This window comes from Syngnathus acus, chromosome 12 (genome assembly GCF_901709675.1).
Source record: "Syngnathus acus chromosome 12, fSynAcu1.2, whole genome shotgun sequence".
In the NCBI taxonomy this organism is placed as follows: domain Eukaryota; kingdom Metazoa; phylum Chordata; class Actinopteri; order Syngnathiformes; family Syngnathidae; genus Syngnathus; species Syngnathus acus.
The window spans coordinates 4,170,959-4,189,461 of NC_051097.1; the positions used below are offsets into that span (position 1 = coordinate 4,170,959).

The 18,503-nt window shown below is 38.5% G+C and overlaps 2 protein-coding genes across 6 annotated transcripts in view; both read right to left on the bottom strand.

Annotated features, from left to right (window-relative positions):
• LOC119131662 (lymphocyte antigen 75-like) overlaps positions 1–18,503 on the bottom strand; it is a 1,013,224-nt gene that overhangs the window by 597,990 nt on the left and 396,731 nt on the right. The gene's annotated exons all lie outside the window — the stretch shown is intronic.
• LOC119131701 (cingulin-like protein 1) overlaps positions 1,225–18,503 on the bottom strand; it is a 33,811-nt gene continuing 16,532 nt past the window's right edge. For 4 of the 5 annotated variants that reach the window (XM_037266352.1, XM_037266349.1, XM_037266348.1 and 1 more), the window contains 20 exons: positions 14,687–14,804; positions 14,317–14,501; positions 14,040–14,121; positions 9,298–9,792; positions 7,920–8,198; positions 7,195–7,296; positions 6,894–7,037; positions 6,712–6,813; positions 6,408–6,466; positions 6,101–6,248; positions 5,933–6,037; positions 5,635–5,787; positions 4,827–4,994; positions 4,569–4,742; positions 4,189–4,278; positions 4,011–4,094; positions 3,817–3,935; positions 3,605–3,713; positions 3,088–3,251; positions 1,225–2,957 (listed from right to left, as the gene is read on the bottom strand). In XM_037266352.1, the coding sequence (XP_037122247.1) occupies positions 2,798–2,957; positions 3,088–3,251; positions 3,605–3,713; positions 3,817–3,935; positions 4,011–4,094; positions 4,189–4,278; positions 4,569–4,742; positions 4,827–4,994; positions 5,635–5,787; positions 5,933–6,037; positions 6,101–6,248; positions 6,408–6,466; positions 6,712–6,813; positions 6,894–7,037; positions 7,195–7,296; positions 7,920–8,198; positions 9,298–9,792; positions 14,040–14,069 (2,685 nt within the window). In that variant the 5' untranslated portion in view covers positions 14,070–14,121; positions 14,317–14,501; positions 14,687–14,804 and the 3' untranslated portion in view covers positions 1,225–2,797. The remainder of the gene's footprint in view (positions 2,958–3,087; positions 3,252–3,604; positions 3,714–3,816; positions 3,936–4,010; positions 4,095–4,188; positions 4,279–4,568; positions 4,743–4,826; positions 4,995–5,634; positions 5,788–5,932; positions 6,038–6,100; positions 6,249–6,407; positions 6,467–6,711; positions 6,814–6,893; positions 7,038–7,194; positions 7,297–7,919; positions 8,199–9,297; positions 9,793–14,039; positions 14,122–14,316; positions 14,502–14,686; positions 14,805–18,503) is intronic. The other variant, XM_037266351.1, reaches the window with a different exon arrangement.

Genomic DNA, 18,503 nt, shown 5'->3' on the forward strand with positions numbered 1-18,503 from the left:
TCCACTTGAAAAGTTTACAATGTATGTATAAGGAGTCATTTTGTGCCTGTTACTAACTCTGTTCCCCCTGTTTCTCAGTAATGTGTGTGAGCTACTCAATATGTTGATGTATTATTCATTTTGAAGTACAACACAGAAGGAGAGGGTAACATTGTTTTATGTGACAGATTTAAAAAAATAATCAAAGTACCTCTAAGAGCTTTTATTTTTGGAACTCTGTGTGAAATGTCTCAGATGACTGCAATTTGTTAGTGTTTTTGTTTGATGCTTCTATGTGATTTCTTTCTATTTTCTTTTTAGGTTTGTGGCACCACCAGGCAGCATGTTTGAAACCATTGAGAATAAAATGACTGTGATGCATTTAGTGTTGCAAATAAATCTGATAGTTTTAACCTGGGTGTAATTCTTTCTTGTTTTTTCACAGGCAATGTTCCTGTTTTATTTTAAAACTACACTTACACCTCTAAAGTTAGAATTAAAAGTTAGAATTAAAGATAAACATTCCCCCCCCCCCTCCCACAGCTGGTAAAACCTGTTAAGCCACACTCATTGTTTGTCTTGTGTGGTGCAGGTTGCTAAAAATGTATAAAGGCTGGAAGGGTGACAAAAAACAATTCCAGTCATAACTTGTTCACAGATGATGAACAACATCCTGTTCATCTTACAATTGTCTGGTTTAAGTTTTTAAGTTGTACTAGGTTCATCTTGTTTTTTCTTTTTCAATTACTTCACTGGTTCTTCTATATCAAACAATTTGTTTTAGGTTCATTTACCTGACATGTTTCGGCGGGTTCTTCCGCCTTCATCAGAGTCATCAGAGTATATATATATATATATATATATATATATATATATATATAATATATATATAATATTATTGCTATTATAATTATTATAACTATTGCATATAACGTTTCTCATCAGCAAACAACAACAATACATTTAAAATGGAGAAGAATTTATTCAGGAAACTTCTCACCGAAGACAGAGAATGTGGAAAAACAACAATAAATATCCAACATGAACAGCAAAATCTGAATATATGTTTCCTAGAAAAAAAAAACCAGTAGTATGCTTTTTTGTTGTTGTAAATATTTGTAGTAGTTTCTGCTAAGGCCAGCAATGAAACACAGCAGGAATGCCATAAATCAAGCTTACAGAATTCCTAACAGCATGTAAAGTAGATAAACCAGCAAATCTAAACAAAAAAGACACAATCTGATGTTATCTGAGTATCTTATTTTTAATTACGGCTTATATACAAAACAGCTCAAAAGAGCCCAAAGAAGGCAGTAAGTTAAAGTATTAAGGAACACAAAATACAATGGCCAAGATTAAAATACAAGAAGCGTCATTTTCATAAGATTCAATGGATCCATGCAAGCCTCCTCATTTTTTTCACGTTATTTCCGTTTTAAAACTTCATGTTACAGTCTGGATGTTAGAAACATCAATGGGCACATTAGGCACATTGATGCTTAAGGCACAGCACGTTTTTTTTTTTTTTAATTATTATTTTTTGCATTCAGCAGTACACCTCCCAAAACACTTAAGACACAGCATTAGAAATCTACTTTTCACTTTTTACAAACCTGTTTTGCCCAACAAGTAATTAACAATGCAACATGAACACAACTTTTATTCAATATAAATTAATTTGTCAAAGCCCTTGGGTGACTCTTGGGCTCTATACCTTTATAGTGTTTTGTCATAACCCTGTAATGTGGTAACAACCAGTAAGACCAATATAGTGACAATATATGAACCACTTTTTCACACAAAGCTTAAAGATTGTCTGCAAAACTCCATAAAATCAACACAAAACACTTGTACATTATTTATACTGAGCTCATTATTTTCTGAGACAAATGTCAAGTTGCAAATGCAAATTTTACTCTATTGAATGAACTATTAACATTTTCATGGTGAGTTTGTACTTGTTTAGTCATTTTTTCAAACCTTCCAACAGTCAGTTTGGTGATCAGAACTGTAATAATTAGACTTTTCTGAGAATATTATTGTGCTGCTACTCATTTTGTCATACATTCCCTTCCCTACTAATTACCCTTACCAATTAATCATAAATGAGTTGGTGGTCTTAAACATTCAAATGTGGCTATAGGAGAACATAAGGAGAATAATTTTAATGATAGTCTTCTCACACTTGCCACACTCACTGGCCACCATTTTAGGGGCACCTCCTCAAAAGAACTGTATGAACAAAAGAGCTCTGTTCAGTTCCTCACCGTTAGAAAATACAACCACAATAATAAAGATGTTTTTACCTCATTACTTTAACAACAGTTTCAACCAAAACTCAGCATTGTTGCTCATGTGTTAGAGTTTGTTCAGGTGTACCAATTCAAGCTTGTGAGTTTATGGGATGATTTTTTTTTTTCCTAACAAATAATATTTTGATGATAATGATCTGTAAACAAAGTTACTGATCGTGATATGAAAAATAAAAAAAAAGGCATATTTATAGTACATGTTCAACATGTAATATTCTGTGCAGCTGACTGATTTATAAGACCTGTGATTAAACCATGCGGTTGTCAAGAATTAGCCATATTAACATCGTACATTTTATTCTATCTGCGATACAGCTAGAGTTTGTTTACAAATGTTACACATAGACAATCTGACTGTGCTTTCTGTGTGATTTTAATTGGAACGCATGTGTGCTTGCAAAGATGTAGAATAAAGTCCGCCCCCCCATAAATATGCATAAACTTGATTCGATAGAACATGTAATACTATGTTCCGATTGTGATACGTGCTTACTCTCTAACACATTTTAAACCTCAGTGACCTTATTGATCTGCCCCGACAACTGCTCCGCCACCTTCTCTTCTTTCACTTCTTTCTGTTGTGGCACTAGTTCATCTTCATCATCAACGCTGAGGTCCAGCCGCAGGTTATCAAGAGTCTGGCGAATTGTCAGAGTCTCCTTTCGCCTAAACAGGGCGAATACACAATTGTACTTTTTTCGTTTGTTTCAAAACGTGTAGAACAGTCATATAAACCAAGCGGCTACAACATTTTGACATATGGACAAAATTGTTCCTCTCTGTGAATGAAACATACTTTGTTTGCAGGTGTTGGTCAAGCAGCTGTCTCTGAAGCCGTCCGTTAGATTCTCTTTCCTCAGCCAGTTCCCGTTGACAGTGACGGAGTTGAGCGTCCCTCCTGCCGGCCTCCTCCTCGCCCTCGTTCAGCTGACGTTTCAGTGAGCGGATTCTCTGGGCCAACTGCATGACCAATCACAGAGAAATTGAGCATGTTTGTGTAAAAGAGAGTGAGTAGGTCTTGACTAAAATATGTTGGAACTAGAATTAGACACATCTTTGGTAAAGCCAGCACAATATAATGAGATACAATCTAAGAGGCAATCCTGAGTGTTATTAGTTAGTATTTTGGTGGTTGTATTTGCAGTGGTTTCCAACTGCAATCATGCCATGTGGTGTTTGCTGGTGGTTACGATATCAAGTGAGAAATTGTAGTCCCACATGTACTGCATGTTGGAAGTTTGGAGTGGCAAAGAAGTATGTTAGAGGAGGACATATATGAGGTGTGTGTGTGTGTGTGTGTGTGGTTGTGTTACCAGGTCATTCTGCTCAGCAGCTATCCTGTGCTCTTCCTCCATCTGATCATTCAGCTCACTGATCTTCCTCTCCAGTTTACCAATGGTGTTAGAAAGAACGGCTTTGTTCCTGTTCATAAGACACATTTAAAATAGGAATCACATAATGCTCTATCCACATGCAAACAAACAATTGATGCAATTCTTTTAGGGCGATAAAAATCCATTGGTACCTTTCCTCGGTTCTCAGAAGGTTCTCCAGCTCTTTGACACGACTTTCTGTCTTGGAGATGACATCCTCCAAAGGTTTGGTGCTCTCAAACGCATCCAACTCCAAACGTAGATCACGATACTTCAGATCGACACAGAGATTTTTGGTAATGACTTGCCTGAAGCACACACATATATACCCCCCCCACACACACACCTGTCTCTCAATGATGGTCTTCTCCGTTTCCAGTTGGTCGTTCAGATCTTTCTCCTGAATGAGTTTCAGCTGCAGCTGCTCAGTCTTAAATGTGTGAAGATAAAAGAAAATTCCATTCACCAGAGCAAATACAATATAATAAATGGTGAACTTCTTTCCATGTGTGCAGTTTATGTACCTGTTCAATAGTTCTCTTGTGCTTGGCGGCCCATCTCTGCTCACTATCATGCAGCTCCTCAACATCAGTTTCTAGGTCAATTAGTTTCTCCTAAGAGTAAGAAAGAAATAACAAGTTGCGACAAACCTTTTCAAACTAACTGTGTTGTGTTCATGACATGACCTCATCGACAGAACACACCGATGTTATAAAGCAATGGGACGGATTAAATATGTTCAGAAATAGCCACATGATGAATTTTAATTCTAGTGGACATCTTAGTTTTGAATCATTAGGTCATGCTTGAACAGAATGTCAGCAGAATCTCGTGTCACTGTGCATGGCATCACACTGAATCTGATGTGTATTAATTACATCAAACATAAAAGTGATCAGAATACCTGGGCCTGCTTGAGTTGTTTTGCCAGGTCCTCTTTGGTCTGGATGGTGGTCTGCAGCTCCATCTGGAGGTCATCCACTGTCCTCTCCGCCTGCTTGCACTGCAGCTGGAGTCTCTCTCTCAGCTGGATCTCCTCCTCCAGCGTCTGTTCCTTGTCTATCAGCTTACCAGACACCTGTATCACATTATCACACACAAGTAAAATGGTAGTTATAGTAGCTAGCTTTTCATGTCCAGTAAGTAGTACATGGTGACTCACATCTCCCTGGAGCCTGACGACAAGTGCCTGGAGTCTCTGCAGCTCCTGCTCCTTCTCCAGCAAAGACTCTTCCAATTCTTCCATCCTCAACTGGGCATCCTGACGCAATTTCTGCTGAAGATTAAACTCTGCTGCAGATTGGGAAGACATCTGCAGGGCATCGGCCAGCTAGAGACACAAGTCACACATATCCGGATGTCATTGTATTATAATTTTCATTTTTAGTATAATGATAGTTAGTGAGTAACTGTGGACTCATATAAAATCTATTTGGCATATAGAGGTAACAATGGAACTCCATACCAATTGTTTATATTCGTTGAATTTAAACTAGTTTTATGTTACGCCAATACTGTGTAACATAAAACATATTTAAATTTGTTCTGAACAATAAGATATTGTACACAACTGACCAGTTGAAAATCTATACTGATACAGAGTGTTGGCTTCATTTCTTTTTATTGCTTAGATATTATTCAATTTATTTTGACCGGACCTTTTAACATCACCATTCGCAAATTCATTCAAGAGCAATCCAACACAAGTCTGAGATTTCTGCATCAAGAAAGATTCTTTCCCTTAATAACCAGAAAACAATGACATGCGCAAGGTATCCAAAGCCCAAACTAATACTGCAAGTGTCCAATCAGACTGGGATGTCAATCCACAACAGTCTTTTTGACATATTTTATTCCAAAATAATCTCCATAATAATTTTTGTTTGTGGATGTTGAAAGCCAGCTGATTGACAATGATAGATAAAAATGGATAAAATGGCTACGATTGTGTCTTTAAGTTGTTACTGCACCTCTGTCTCCAGTCGGAGAACAGTGCTGCTGAGTTCAGACGTCTTCTTGCTTTTGCTCTCTTGGTCCACCTCCAGCTCCTCCAGTTGTCTCTCAGCCAGCCATAACTTCTCTGCCAGACTCTGAGAGTGCAGCGTCTGCTTCTCAAGGCTCTCCTACACGCGCACACACAAAATTATTCATTCTCTTTACTCTTTAAACATAAAACTATCTTATTTGTTTGGATTCAATTGAACAGATCTGTAGAGATAAATACTAGCACAATCAGTACAAAGTAGTTCACATGGCGTTCAAGTGTACCTCAGCATCCTGAATCTTGTTTTTAAGAGACTGCTGGAGGAAGCCAAAGGCGTACTCCTGAGTATTAGCCTCCACCATCATGTCGCGGGCCTGCTTCACCTCCATCTGCACCAGTGACCATCAGTCAGTCACCACAATTGCCAGTCGAATCATATTTTCATTTTGTACCTCCATCTCTCTCTGCTTATCGACCAAAGCCTGATGGGTTCGCTCCATCTCTATCATCTGCTCTCTCATTCGCTTCATTTCATTGGCCAGTTGAGTGTTGGTCCTCAGTAGGTCTTCGTTATTCACCAGCAAACCACGCATTTCAAATCTGAAGACAAAGGAAACGATGGGTTGATTTTTATTTATTAAATAGGAGTATATGAAGTGACGAGCTTGGTCACCAAACCACTGGGGAAGCTGGAGGGGTATTTTTCATGTTATTATACAGCTATTATAAAACAAACAAAGACATTCATGCTGACATCACCTGATCTGGTTCCTCTCTTTTTCCATCTCCACACTCTCGGCCTCGAGGAACTGGTTCCGCTGGAGAGGACATGATTTTTCTTTAGACCTCAAATACAGCAAACACCAGCAAAATGGTGCAGTGTGTTTTCAAACGAAAAATGTTGTATGATACAAATTTAACACTGTGACTGTAGGATGTGTTACCTTCAAAGATCCAAAATATTAGAATCACCTCTCAATGTGATGAAGTGTATTTTAAAATGCTTGAAATCTATTTTTTTTTTTTTTTGGACAATGAATATTCTGATTGCGATTAGGCCCACCTTCTGACAGTTATCCAACTGCTTGGTCAATTCTTCAATAAAGTCTTTTCTGCTGAGGCCTCCCAGAGTGGCACTACGCATGGTGTAGTGGGTTGATATCACCTACAGCAAGGGAGATGCATATTATCATGACAAGAACTAAAATCTTAGTTCTTGTAGAGCGTGTTTCTTCAGAAGCATACAGGGTTAGGAAGGTCGTTTCTCCTCTTCAACAGAGAATCGTAGGCAGAATATTGCCTGCGAGAGGGCTTGAGAGGCACAGGACTGTCACTGCGACTGTTGAAGGTGTGCAGGTTCAATTCGGATGTGGCCGGAGACATTCCACTCTGGATGAAGAAAAAAGTGACATTAAGTCCTCAGACCTCCTTGAAATTTAAGTCATGGTGGAAAACTTTGCTTCCAAGGTTGTGGGAACAGTGCTCTTTTAGGTACGTCTTGCTCAAAGCATGTTCGCTGTGTGATTTAAGCTAAAATGCAACTAACCTTAAAGTCATTTGTTCGGTATAGGGGGTTATAATCAGCAGATGCGTTCACATTCATGGTATAGGGACTGTTGAATACTCGAGGGCTTTCAACAAAAAGTGTCTGAAAAAAAAAAAACACATGCACATACAATTGTTATATGGTAGGTTTCTGACTTTCTACATTTTTCATCGAATATTGTATCTCTACATTTCTATTCATGGGAAAAGGTTTCTACATTGCACTGGGAAAATGGATGAACGGGAATAGGCAGAGAACATGTTGTGTATTTCTACCAAAAGATGGCGGTGTTTGACAACAAGTTAGTAGTCTGATGGTTAGAAAAATAACATCGAATAACCATCCATCTATTCTATACTGCTTGTCTTCTTGGGCGGCCCATCAGACCTGACCGCTGAGAAGCCTAAACTGGTCCAAAATCAGATTCAGTCAGTTCAAACACTCACATTAACACTTTGCAAGTTTTTTTAGAATTCGAATATTTGAATAAAACTCTTGCTAAAGGGCATTGAAATACGGGACAGGGTTATTGTTGTTAATAAAAACTAACAACATAAATAAAAGGAAAATTAAATTAATATGCTTTAAAAAATAAAAAAAATATTATTATTATTGGCAAATACTTTATATATGTTATAAAAACTGAAAACGACTACAATGAAGCATTTTTGAGAACAATAACTAATAAAAACTATAACAAACTTGCTTTCAGCAGCCCCACCCACCCGATCAGTTTCAAAGTCCCGCGAGGCGACTGACTCCATGGACCCTTGGAAGTTGTTGACCCCCGGCCGAGTGGTCTCCCACCGGGACAGCCTGGGGCCGTCCTCCCCCGATGACCCTCCACCTCCCGAACCATCTGCATCCTTGCTACTCAAGCCGTTGGTCTTCAGATCGTTGTCGAGGAACAGTTGATATTTGGGGCTGGGTCGCACAACTCGGGGAGTGGAGGGTTCTTCTTCTGACAGGCTGTCCGACTGCTTGTTTGATTCGTTTTCAGGCTCCTGGAAAAAAAAAAGAGGACCCATTTCAGTCATCATATGTCCACAGGAACATTTTATCAAGCACAATGTTGCTGATGTTCAGCTAAAATGAAAACAGTTGCAATTCTTTCTAATTCGTTCATACATAGTCCGACTGCAGGACCTTTGTTATGGGGCTGAATTCCTTCTCATGGAGATCCTAACAAATTCAGTCATAGATAAACAGAAAGCCTGCTTTATGAAAACAGCAGTATGCCACTGCTTGTATAGGCACAAACAGAGAGCACTCATAAATGGATAGTCAGCTAGGAACTGGAATTTAAGAATGCACCTAAAATGCACTTTTAACCCTTGGAAGGCTTCAGATCTTCTCAGATGGAAGTACTGTAGTGGGATTTGAGTGTCACAAAAGAGTTACAGAGAGACTGGAAGACTAGTCACTGAAAGGTATTGACGTAGATGTTAGGTTTATCCTAAAAAAAAACACCTAAATATCCCTAACATTTTGTGAGTAGCGTAAATTTTAATTTAAAAACTATCCAAAATCAAAAAATGCACACACATAAAATAAAGGGAGCTGCAACTTTGTGACTTCACCTGGCATTAGGGCTTTGGAAAAATATTATTCTAACATAGATTTTATATTGAAATTAATTTTCTGATGCTTTTAATTGTTTAACAAGATCAATTTGCCTCTGAGATGAGAATAAAAATAATGTACATGACATTTAACTACAATATGCATCATTTGTCTCTAAGCCACAAGAAGTTGATGCTTTGCCACAAACATTGATTCAACAAAACTCCAATCAGGATCTTCAAATCACAAGGTCCATTTTACCACATCATATCATGCAACAAAATCAGTCATTTGCAGTTAATCTACAATAAAACCAAATCTACAGGAAGGACAGAGGTGAGGAAAGATAGATTCTAAAGTTATTTGATCAGTTTGATTACTAAAGACATGCTTGCAATTTCTTTTGTCCATGACACTTACTGCATAGACTTTCTTTTTAAATCGTGCATTTCAAGAACATGCAGTGCCATGCTGTCATTCTGTCTTCATGCGGAGAAAGACACGAGCTTTTCCCGTGCAAGATTTTTTTTTTTTGCTTACCGATCCCATGCCTGAGTCCGCCACTGAATCTCTACCAGAGTCTGACGTTTTGTTTGAATCTGTCCTCTGACTGCTGCCTCCTACTGGACAATCAATTTTTGCAGTTATCTGACTAATTCCATCATCTTTCTGAGCAGATCCATCGGATCGCTGAATTTCCTTCTTCAATAGAGGGGTCACAGAGATGCTTGGCAGCAGACTGTCTCGACCGATAACGGTCGGACTCAACTTGGACTTAGGAGGCAGTATTGTCTGGGAAGAAGTGAACTTTGGAGTTCTTCCTGTTTCTGAATAAAGACTCGAAGAAGAGCCGAGATACAAGTCCTGCTCTGGACCAGAGAATTTACTGATAAGGTCTTTGACGCTGCCGGCTCGCTGCAGATTTGAGAGGCCTGCTTTCCTCTGACTGGCTCTCCAGTTCTGTTCTGCTTCTTCTTTGTTGGCTGTCTGCTGTGGACTAAGTGGCGATTGGGAGGAAGAAGACTCAGGTGTATGCTGAAAGAGTCCAAAACAATAACAATCCGCCAAAATCAAGTTAAGGAGGAGTAGCAGACACACTGCACAGCATTTGAAGCGCAGGCCACAACCATCAGACAGTTTTTAGTAAGTTAGCTTCAGTATTATTCTGTGTGTGTTTCCAATGAAGATTTGCACGTAAAAAAATAAAATAATGTTTTTTAATTGTAATGCGATTTGCTGGAGAGCAGATCAGATTGTGACACTGCACATGTGTGAGTCAATGATTTATTATTTTAACTTTACATGTATCATAATTTAGGGTTAAGTGTTCATTCTTGGCCATCTGCTTTAAGCAATACTCCCTCATCATTTCCCCCAAATTTTGTGTTGCTTGTTACGGTTTTGCTGTATGTACACTTAATATAATGTTTATTTTGGCACCGGTTGGATCTTGAATGAATTTCCATTGTCGATCACGAGAAAAGTTGATTCAGAATTTTGGCAAATCAGTCAACCAACCTCAGACAATATTTGAAATGCTACTATTTAAATACTATTTCCATTATTTTCGGACGAAAAAAGAGTTTTAGAGTTTAACCTCAGAAGTTGCACCCTATTGAGAATTAAAAGAAGTATTGTACTAAATTGGACAATATCAAATTTCTTAACCAGAATCTCTAACTTATTCTTTCAAGCTTTACTGTTGTTTGATTGAAAAATAAATTTATGACATGAACCCAAAGTGTGTGCATGGGTCTTTGTGTGTGTGTGTGTGTGTGTGTGTGCGTATGCGTGCATACGTGTACGTTCTAATCCTGACATAAATCCCTCTTGAGAAACTGCAACATCTGCTCACTCTTCTAAAAACATCTCCCAGCGAAACAAACACCATACTGTCTCTCATGGAAACAATTAGATAAAAGATGTAGACTCCAAAGTCCACTTAACTTAATAACACAACAGAGAGAAGAATAAATGAATATAGCAACAAAAAAAAATTCGACCAACCACTTGACTTAATCTAAGTTTAATTAACAATCATGACAACAAGGCCAATGCCACTTAGAGAAATGAAGTGGCGGGAGTCCAAGGGTTTAAAGCATCGTGTGGCCTTAATCCAGCGACTGGCCTGTGTTCCGTCCCCGTGGGAAAGCGAGTTGAGGCTGGGCTGGGAGAGGGGGCAAGCCCTGGAAGGACTGAAGCTGGGGGCAAAAGGGTATCTGGGGTTTGGAATCGCTGCTCAGTATTAATGTGTTTACAGGATGCATTAGGATTAGTTTGAAGGTGATTATTTTAATGTTATTATTTTCACCCAGTAAACAGAGCAGTCGTTTTAACACGGACATGAATATGATTTTTTGATGTGCAGACCCCCCCCCCCTTTGAGAACACATATGTTTTTGAATGTACCCCATCCCAGTTGGCTTTGAGAGGCAAAGTCCACCCGAAACTGTTTGACAGCCCATCTCAGGCCACATATAGAGTTAACGTATATCTTACCCACAAACAATTTAGAGTCTAATATTAATCTACAATGCATGTTTTTGGAATGTGACAGGAAAATTGAGCAACCAAAAACTCTCCAAAGATATGAAGAGCCTGGTTTTAAACACTTAATCTCAGTACTGTGCGATTTATTAGTCCACATGAGGCGCCAACCAATCTTATCAAATCTTTAAAATTCATTTCCTGCCAATAATGGCTAGAGAAGTCAAAGGTTTATTGCTTGATCTAGGCTGGCATTTTTTTTTTTTTTAAATAAGACTGCATTCTACTTGGCATTTTGTGGGAAGAAATTTGTATAGCTTCAGGACCATCCCAAATCCTCCTTAGTGCATCTCGTCTAAACAACCACAGCCAGAATGCCTCGTACAGGCTGTGAAGAATCCTTCAGGCGATGTTAGTGTTTAAACTGCTGGCGAGCCCTGTTAACTGCATGTTCTGTCCTCATGTCGTACCAGCCGTGATTGGAGTGAGTCAAATTTGATTAGGTAGCAAAAGTGATGGGGATGTTTGCAGAGATTTCTTTTGATGGTCGACTTTGTTTACGAGGCACCCGCAAAAAGATTAAAGTCATCTGAACAAAGACAAAAGGAACTATAAAACCTTTTTTTTGAAGTTAAAAACAATCAATTTCATCAACTGTCAGGGCTCTTCCATCTGTAGCCAAATGGACTTTTCATTATTTTGGTGTTTGTGGCCACCTGACTGATCCAAAATATATTCCAACTCATAAAACGGATTTACTAAACTGAATTGATGTTGTATCTTTTTTATTAGGTTGATTTGTGTTTTATAATATCAGATATTTTAAAATATAATAAATGATATACATTACTTTTGATTGATGCTCTCAGAAGCTATATATTTTTTCTGTACTTACTTACAAATCACATTTAGATGTGTTGTATTTTATTGCATGCAACTCAAAATTCATATGCTCACAGGCCATTTTTGTTTCTGTGTTCGTATACACACGTCGCAATCAAGACTTTTGTTTTACTCTCTTGATGGAAACCTAATCAGTAATATTTGTTACCAACTAGGACAAAATCTGGTCAAATATGTTCTTATGCTATGTGGGAATAATACAAATGATTTTACCTTCATTGGATTAAACCGATTTTACTAAGTCTAATTAATGAGATGAATCGCTAAATAATAGGTTAAATAAAGATCATTTAAACGACGATGAATTTGATGACTGTAAAGCATAACGTCACATCAGAGCACAAATTAGGAATTTTAAATAAATGAATACATTAAATCTGGTATTCTGATTAGGAGGCGTTCTTATTGTTTCTTGTTTTTATTATTTTGGCTCTCAGCTCACAAATAATGAACAGAAGGATTCCTCTGACTAAAGAGGGATATAAGATGCATGTTATTTTTTCCTTTATATACATTCTTATACTTTGAGTGCCATTAAAATATTACATGTACTTGTAATATTACATATTACATATAACATATCGGTGTTCGTGCATGTGTGATTTGAAGGCATATGTGGTCTAAAACAAGTTCACAAATGCAGAATATGTATCACTGACAAAGCTTTCATTAAATAGAATTTTAATATATTAAGTTGATCTCCAATCACAGTTATGTGTGATTACATGAATCTTGGCTCATTTTCTGACAGATTAAGGCAAAATAATCTGATGAACTGCTAACAAAGCCTCTCCGAGGACGGGATTGGCTCATCTAGATTAGTACGAGCAAGCGTGACAGTGCGAGTTTCAATGCCCTGAGCTGCCATTTCCACTCAACTGAACAATACGGAGTCATAAGGCTTTTACGTTATAAAAAGCTATTTTGGTATTTCAATAAAAACATCAACAGGACAAATCATTCATCATTCTTTGTACAGTATGTACTTCCTACGTCCTCCAAATCAAAATGACTAAGCTTTAGTTATGTATTTTTTGTTTCAATTTTTCTGAAGATGCATTTAATTTACCCTAATAAAATGTTGACAAAATAAGGCACTTGGACTAAAAACATTCTTGTCTTTTGTCTGCAGGATTCACGGTGTTGTTTGTCTTGGCAGTCAGTTCATCGGCTCTTTGCCTTTAAGCTTCTCTCCTCAACTCTGATGACACTTTGACAGGTTCCTCCATTTTAATAAGACTCAAAACCATCTTTTTTTTCTCCTCATCGTCACCTGTCACAACTGTGTTAGTCTATTACCATCTTTTCGGGGAAAGATGCTAAATGCGTGTGTGTGAATGCGTGTGTTTGTTTGTGTGTGAGTCAGACGGAGCCAGATGAGCAGGCAGATGTTTCCTCTGTATCTACTCCAACTGTCTAAGAAAGACTGACAACAGCTGGAACCAAGCCAGACACACACGTATGCACACACACACACACACACACACATTTCATTTCGAAGATGAATTTTGCGGTTCATTTATGTAAATACAATATTACTTTAAGGTATTATTTAGCTTCAACCATTTGTGAATCCTTGTTCTGGTGGTTGTCAAATAATTGTGAATGTTCATTCATTTGGGGGGAAATCAATGTCTGTTTTCTGCATAAATGTGCCCCACTTATACAAAGCAAGGTCTGTAAATGCGCGATTGAATGTGTTTGGTGTTGTAGTATGTGAGAAACCTGACCTACATCCCAGCAAACATCTGAACTACAACACAGATGGTGTGCCACAGCAAGTGACCTCTGACCTGACAATCAAGTACCTTGTTATTTTTTGCAATGAAATTCAGACGTGATTTAACATATGATTTGAGAGATGAAATTAAATGGTGAGTTTTCCAACATACCATATTGTTTGTCTCGTTCTTTTCTTGCATGCTGTGGCCACAGGAGCTGTTGTTGGTGGAAGTCCTGTCTTCCTTTTCTGGCCTGAAGGTTGAAGATACAGAGACAGTTTCCAAAACATCCTTATCAACAATATTAGCCTGAAACAAAATTGAAATTATTCATCGGACTTGAACCAATCAATGTTTAAGGATTTCAGTCCAAGTTATGAGACTGTTTTTTTTTGGTCAACAGAGGGAGTGTCTTGAAAATGCCATCTAGCACTGCTGTGCTGTTTACCTGAGTTTGCTTATTTTCTGTGTGAGACAGGTTAGTCTCTGTGTCTCTTCCTGGTATCTTTGCAAGTCTTGTGTCAGAAGGTAATGGAGCGTGCTCAGTGCCTCCTTCTGGAACACAAGCTTCTCCAACTGGACCAGACAACCAGCAATAGAGGGCTGAAGCTCCTTACAAGCCCTCAACTGCAACTAGAATATAAGCAGTATTACTAAAAGTGTAGATTGAATGCTCGGCTCTCCAACACTTTGTCAGAGGTTGGGAGCATATGTGGTGTTACAACACTTCTTGCACTACAGGTTTACTATTCAGCAAATCAGGACAATAATAAATTCGACTGTAGTCATGCTTTGTTCTCCCAGCAACGTTCACTTACGGTGGACGTCTGAAGGGTGGGGCTACTTGAGAATTCTTGCTGGATTTGTTTCTTCTTCTCTCGCAGAACAAACAACTCAGAGGACAGCTGCTGGAGACGGCCTTCAATGTGTAGTTGTCTGACGACACAAAGAGGTGCCTCAATCAATTTTTAATTAAAAAAACAAACAACTGTAATTAAAGTAGATTTGAGATAATTCAGGACTTTTGCCACCTTAATATTTGTATTGTGTGTTAATGACTTATTGGGAGTAAAATCCTTTATGTAATTTTATTTCACTATACATGTTACTGTCAATAACTGTAATCTATTGCTGTAATAACTGCTATTAATGGAAGATGGTATTGTAACTGAAAGAGTTAAGTATGAATAGGGCGAGAGAGAGGGGGGGTATTTTATATAGTTTTTTTTACATCTCATTTAAGTTTTCATCTGTCAGTCAAAATTGATCTTAACAATTCAAGTCTTCATTAAAAATGTGGAACGTGTGATGAAAAATTATAAACCCCGTGAAAAATGCCATAATTAACAGTGTGCAGTGTGCAGTGTGTGTGTGTGTGTGTGTGTGTGTGTGTTTACACTTATACGTGGGGACGTGTCAGTGTGCTGTTTCCAGTGAGATTATACGCACATTTACATGAACAGATAAAAACAGGGGCATATGCCACACGGTAAAAACAATGCATTTAAAGACACATGTACACATACTCACACACGCATGCCTAGTACGTAAATACACACACGCATACACACACACGCGCACACACTCACACGTGCACACACACACACGCGCTCACACATACTCACACTCTGCCAGCTGTCAGTGTGTTCTGATTTGGTGCTTTCGTAAATAGGGCTCCATAATTATATGAACGTATGTGACAAACACCATAATTGCAGGTGAAAAATATGTGGGTGTTGCTTATTTCTTCATTTTTATGCACTACTGTTGGTCTATCTCACCACTTGCAGCCTGTAACAGGAATGTTTTTTACCCATATGGTAAAAGCGTTGTGTGTGTATTCATGAATTTCATGCTACCGTAAAGGAAACATTTTTTTTTGAAAAATTCTAAGGTAGCTGCACATCTTGATAAGAATGTCTTTGCCAAGGTAAAACATTGGCTTTCCATTGTTGCTGTTTATTTCAAGTTGTGTCTTTATTTGGAGTGAATAAAAGTTGTTGCAGTAAATACTGTGCAGTTTGTGGAGATAAGCTAAAATGGAATGGGTCTCAAAATATGGCCACTCTACTATTATTACACATTGTTAGAAATATATAATAAAATTTCTTGTAAGTTAGAAAATAATTTACTTTATTTACAATTTGATACCATGTTTTCCCGATCACATTGCATTCTCATTGCACTCCACATTGCTGCCTTCTGTCGAGCAAAGAAAAATAATTACTACAAGCATCAGCAAATAAGATTCAGAACGCCAGACTGTTCGGCTTTTAGATGAGCGAGGTAAGCCTCCATAACTTTGCTAAAAAAAGAATATTGAGAAAAATGTAGGAGGAGGCGAGTGGAAGAATCCATCTGCCCAGAGACCCATGGATGTGCTCTCGTCACTTTAGCCCAGACACATTCGAGGACTTTCATCGCCTTCGGCTAATGAGAGAGCTCACTTGTGTGTCTGACTATAAACAACAGTTAAAACCAAAGGCGGTGCCTACTATATTTCCTCACAAGGAGCATGAACACCCATGAGTGACGAGTGAAAAAAGTGTGAAAATATGGTTGGTATTCGGTTGGTATGGATTTGGGGTTTCAATTGCTCTTTACAGCAGCTTTCTCAGTTGGCATCGGCAAGCGACTGCCACAAGACACCACTGAAAAAGACCAACTCTAGCTTCTGGCATCTGTGACCTCCATTTTCATCACACGCTTCTCTTCCATTTTACTCATGTCTTTGATCACGCTCTTGTTTGAATTGAAAAGGCTGAGCAGAAGAGCTCATTTCTACTAAATACAACTCACAATTATGTAACGTCACTACCCAGAATGTCTTGAGACATAAACAACACAGGCGACATATACAGTGTGAAAAAAATCTTTCTGTAAAATGTATTAAACTGGGAAAAATGCCATTATAGTTATCATTGTTCCTTTTGTACCAGAGTGAAATACTGAATATGTTTTTAATGTAATGTACATCTTAAAGAAGTCACACTTTAAATTTAATCTTAGGGTTAGAATTTAAGGGAGTATTCAGACCAGAAAAGTCCCTTAGTCCGCTTGTTTGGTCCGGACCAAAAGCGGACTTGATTTTTTTCGTTTGATGCGGTTCCTATTCCGACTGTACATTTTTCAAGTGAAGTTTATTTTGTAAAACACCTACGCTTGTGACGATCTGTGCTCCCATTGGTCAAGAATGACGAGGGCGGCATACAGAGCACAGACCCGGAAATTGAGGAAAACATGCGAGTCCTAGGCTCTGCATTTCTGCACTGCATATTTGTGCTGTTGGTTCGGATCTACGCTGTTTGTAATCACACCTGAAGCGAACCGCACCAGAGTTCGTTTGAAAGCGTCCGTTTCTTTAATCTGCACCAGGATTTGTTTGCGTGTATTCACACCTGCACAAAAGCCTCGGACCAGTGTTACAATCGAACCCTGGTTCATTCAAATTTGATCAAACAGTCAGGTCTGAATACACCCTAATAAACAGAAGCTTGATTTTGGTGTAAATTGACATAATTTGGGGTTCATATAAATTGTTACTGAATTGCTGTTGTTTCATTTGGCAGTGACTAGTGGTAAGTCTTGTACGTACTATAAACACTAACATATGTTTCAAGTCACACAACACAGACTAAGTCACTTCTTCCTTAAGAGGCCTTATCACCCCTACAAAGAAACTGAACAAAGTGACTTATGAAATGTGTCGAATGGGATGAAGTCACAGGATTACACCTGGCACCCACAACTCAAGTGCACACAAAACTCAAAATGTTCCACCCTTCCAAATCACTCTAAACAAGAACCAGGATTGATGCTGATACGACTGACTCATCCTTAAATGCAGAGAAACACTCCGGGAAGACACTTGAATCAGTGTATAAGGAATGGATATTCTTAGGCGGGTCATCGTTATTGTTATAGTTTCCACTAAATATATCGTTATGAGCTTGTCTGATCCAGTCTGAAAGATTATGTCAGTGCATTCGTTCATGTGCCAAAATTCCAGGGAAATTAAGAGATTTCCAGGAAGTGTGACATCAAACTGGGTGAGTCAGATGGACACATTTTGTTGGCACACCTGAAATCCAGAGCTGTGTTTTAGCCTGCCGTATCTGTCAAGCTCTATTTAATTGTTGTTCTGCCAAAGTACCTGTCATGGCAGGAGCATAGCGAAAGGAAGCAAAAAGGGTGAGGCAGATATCAATAGCTAACACCAGAAGATTCAAATTTTACACAATGGTGCCAGTAAATTCAAAGTTCAATAAACATGTGTTTTACCATTTTCATTATGTCTAATGGCGTGTCTGTGGTGTCTTTCATCTCCAGACTCAAACACTTGGGGCACTATGGGGTATTAATTCTACACAGAATCAGTTTTGACCGACAGTTGGTAATTACGCAGATGAGCTCAGGCCAACGGATCTGCAAGAGGGCGGGCTACGCTGCTGTGGGAATGGTCACAGCATGCTGGTCACACACTAGAACTTTAAAATGCTGGAAGCACATCTGCGCCAGTCTTGAGCTTAAAATGAAACTTGGGAATGTATTTCTTCCTATTTTGTTAGTATTTATCCAACCACAAGTGATTCCAGTTATTCCACATTGCAAAGCACCTATGGTAATTAACACAGC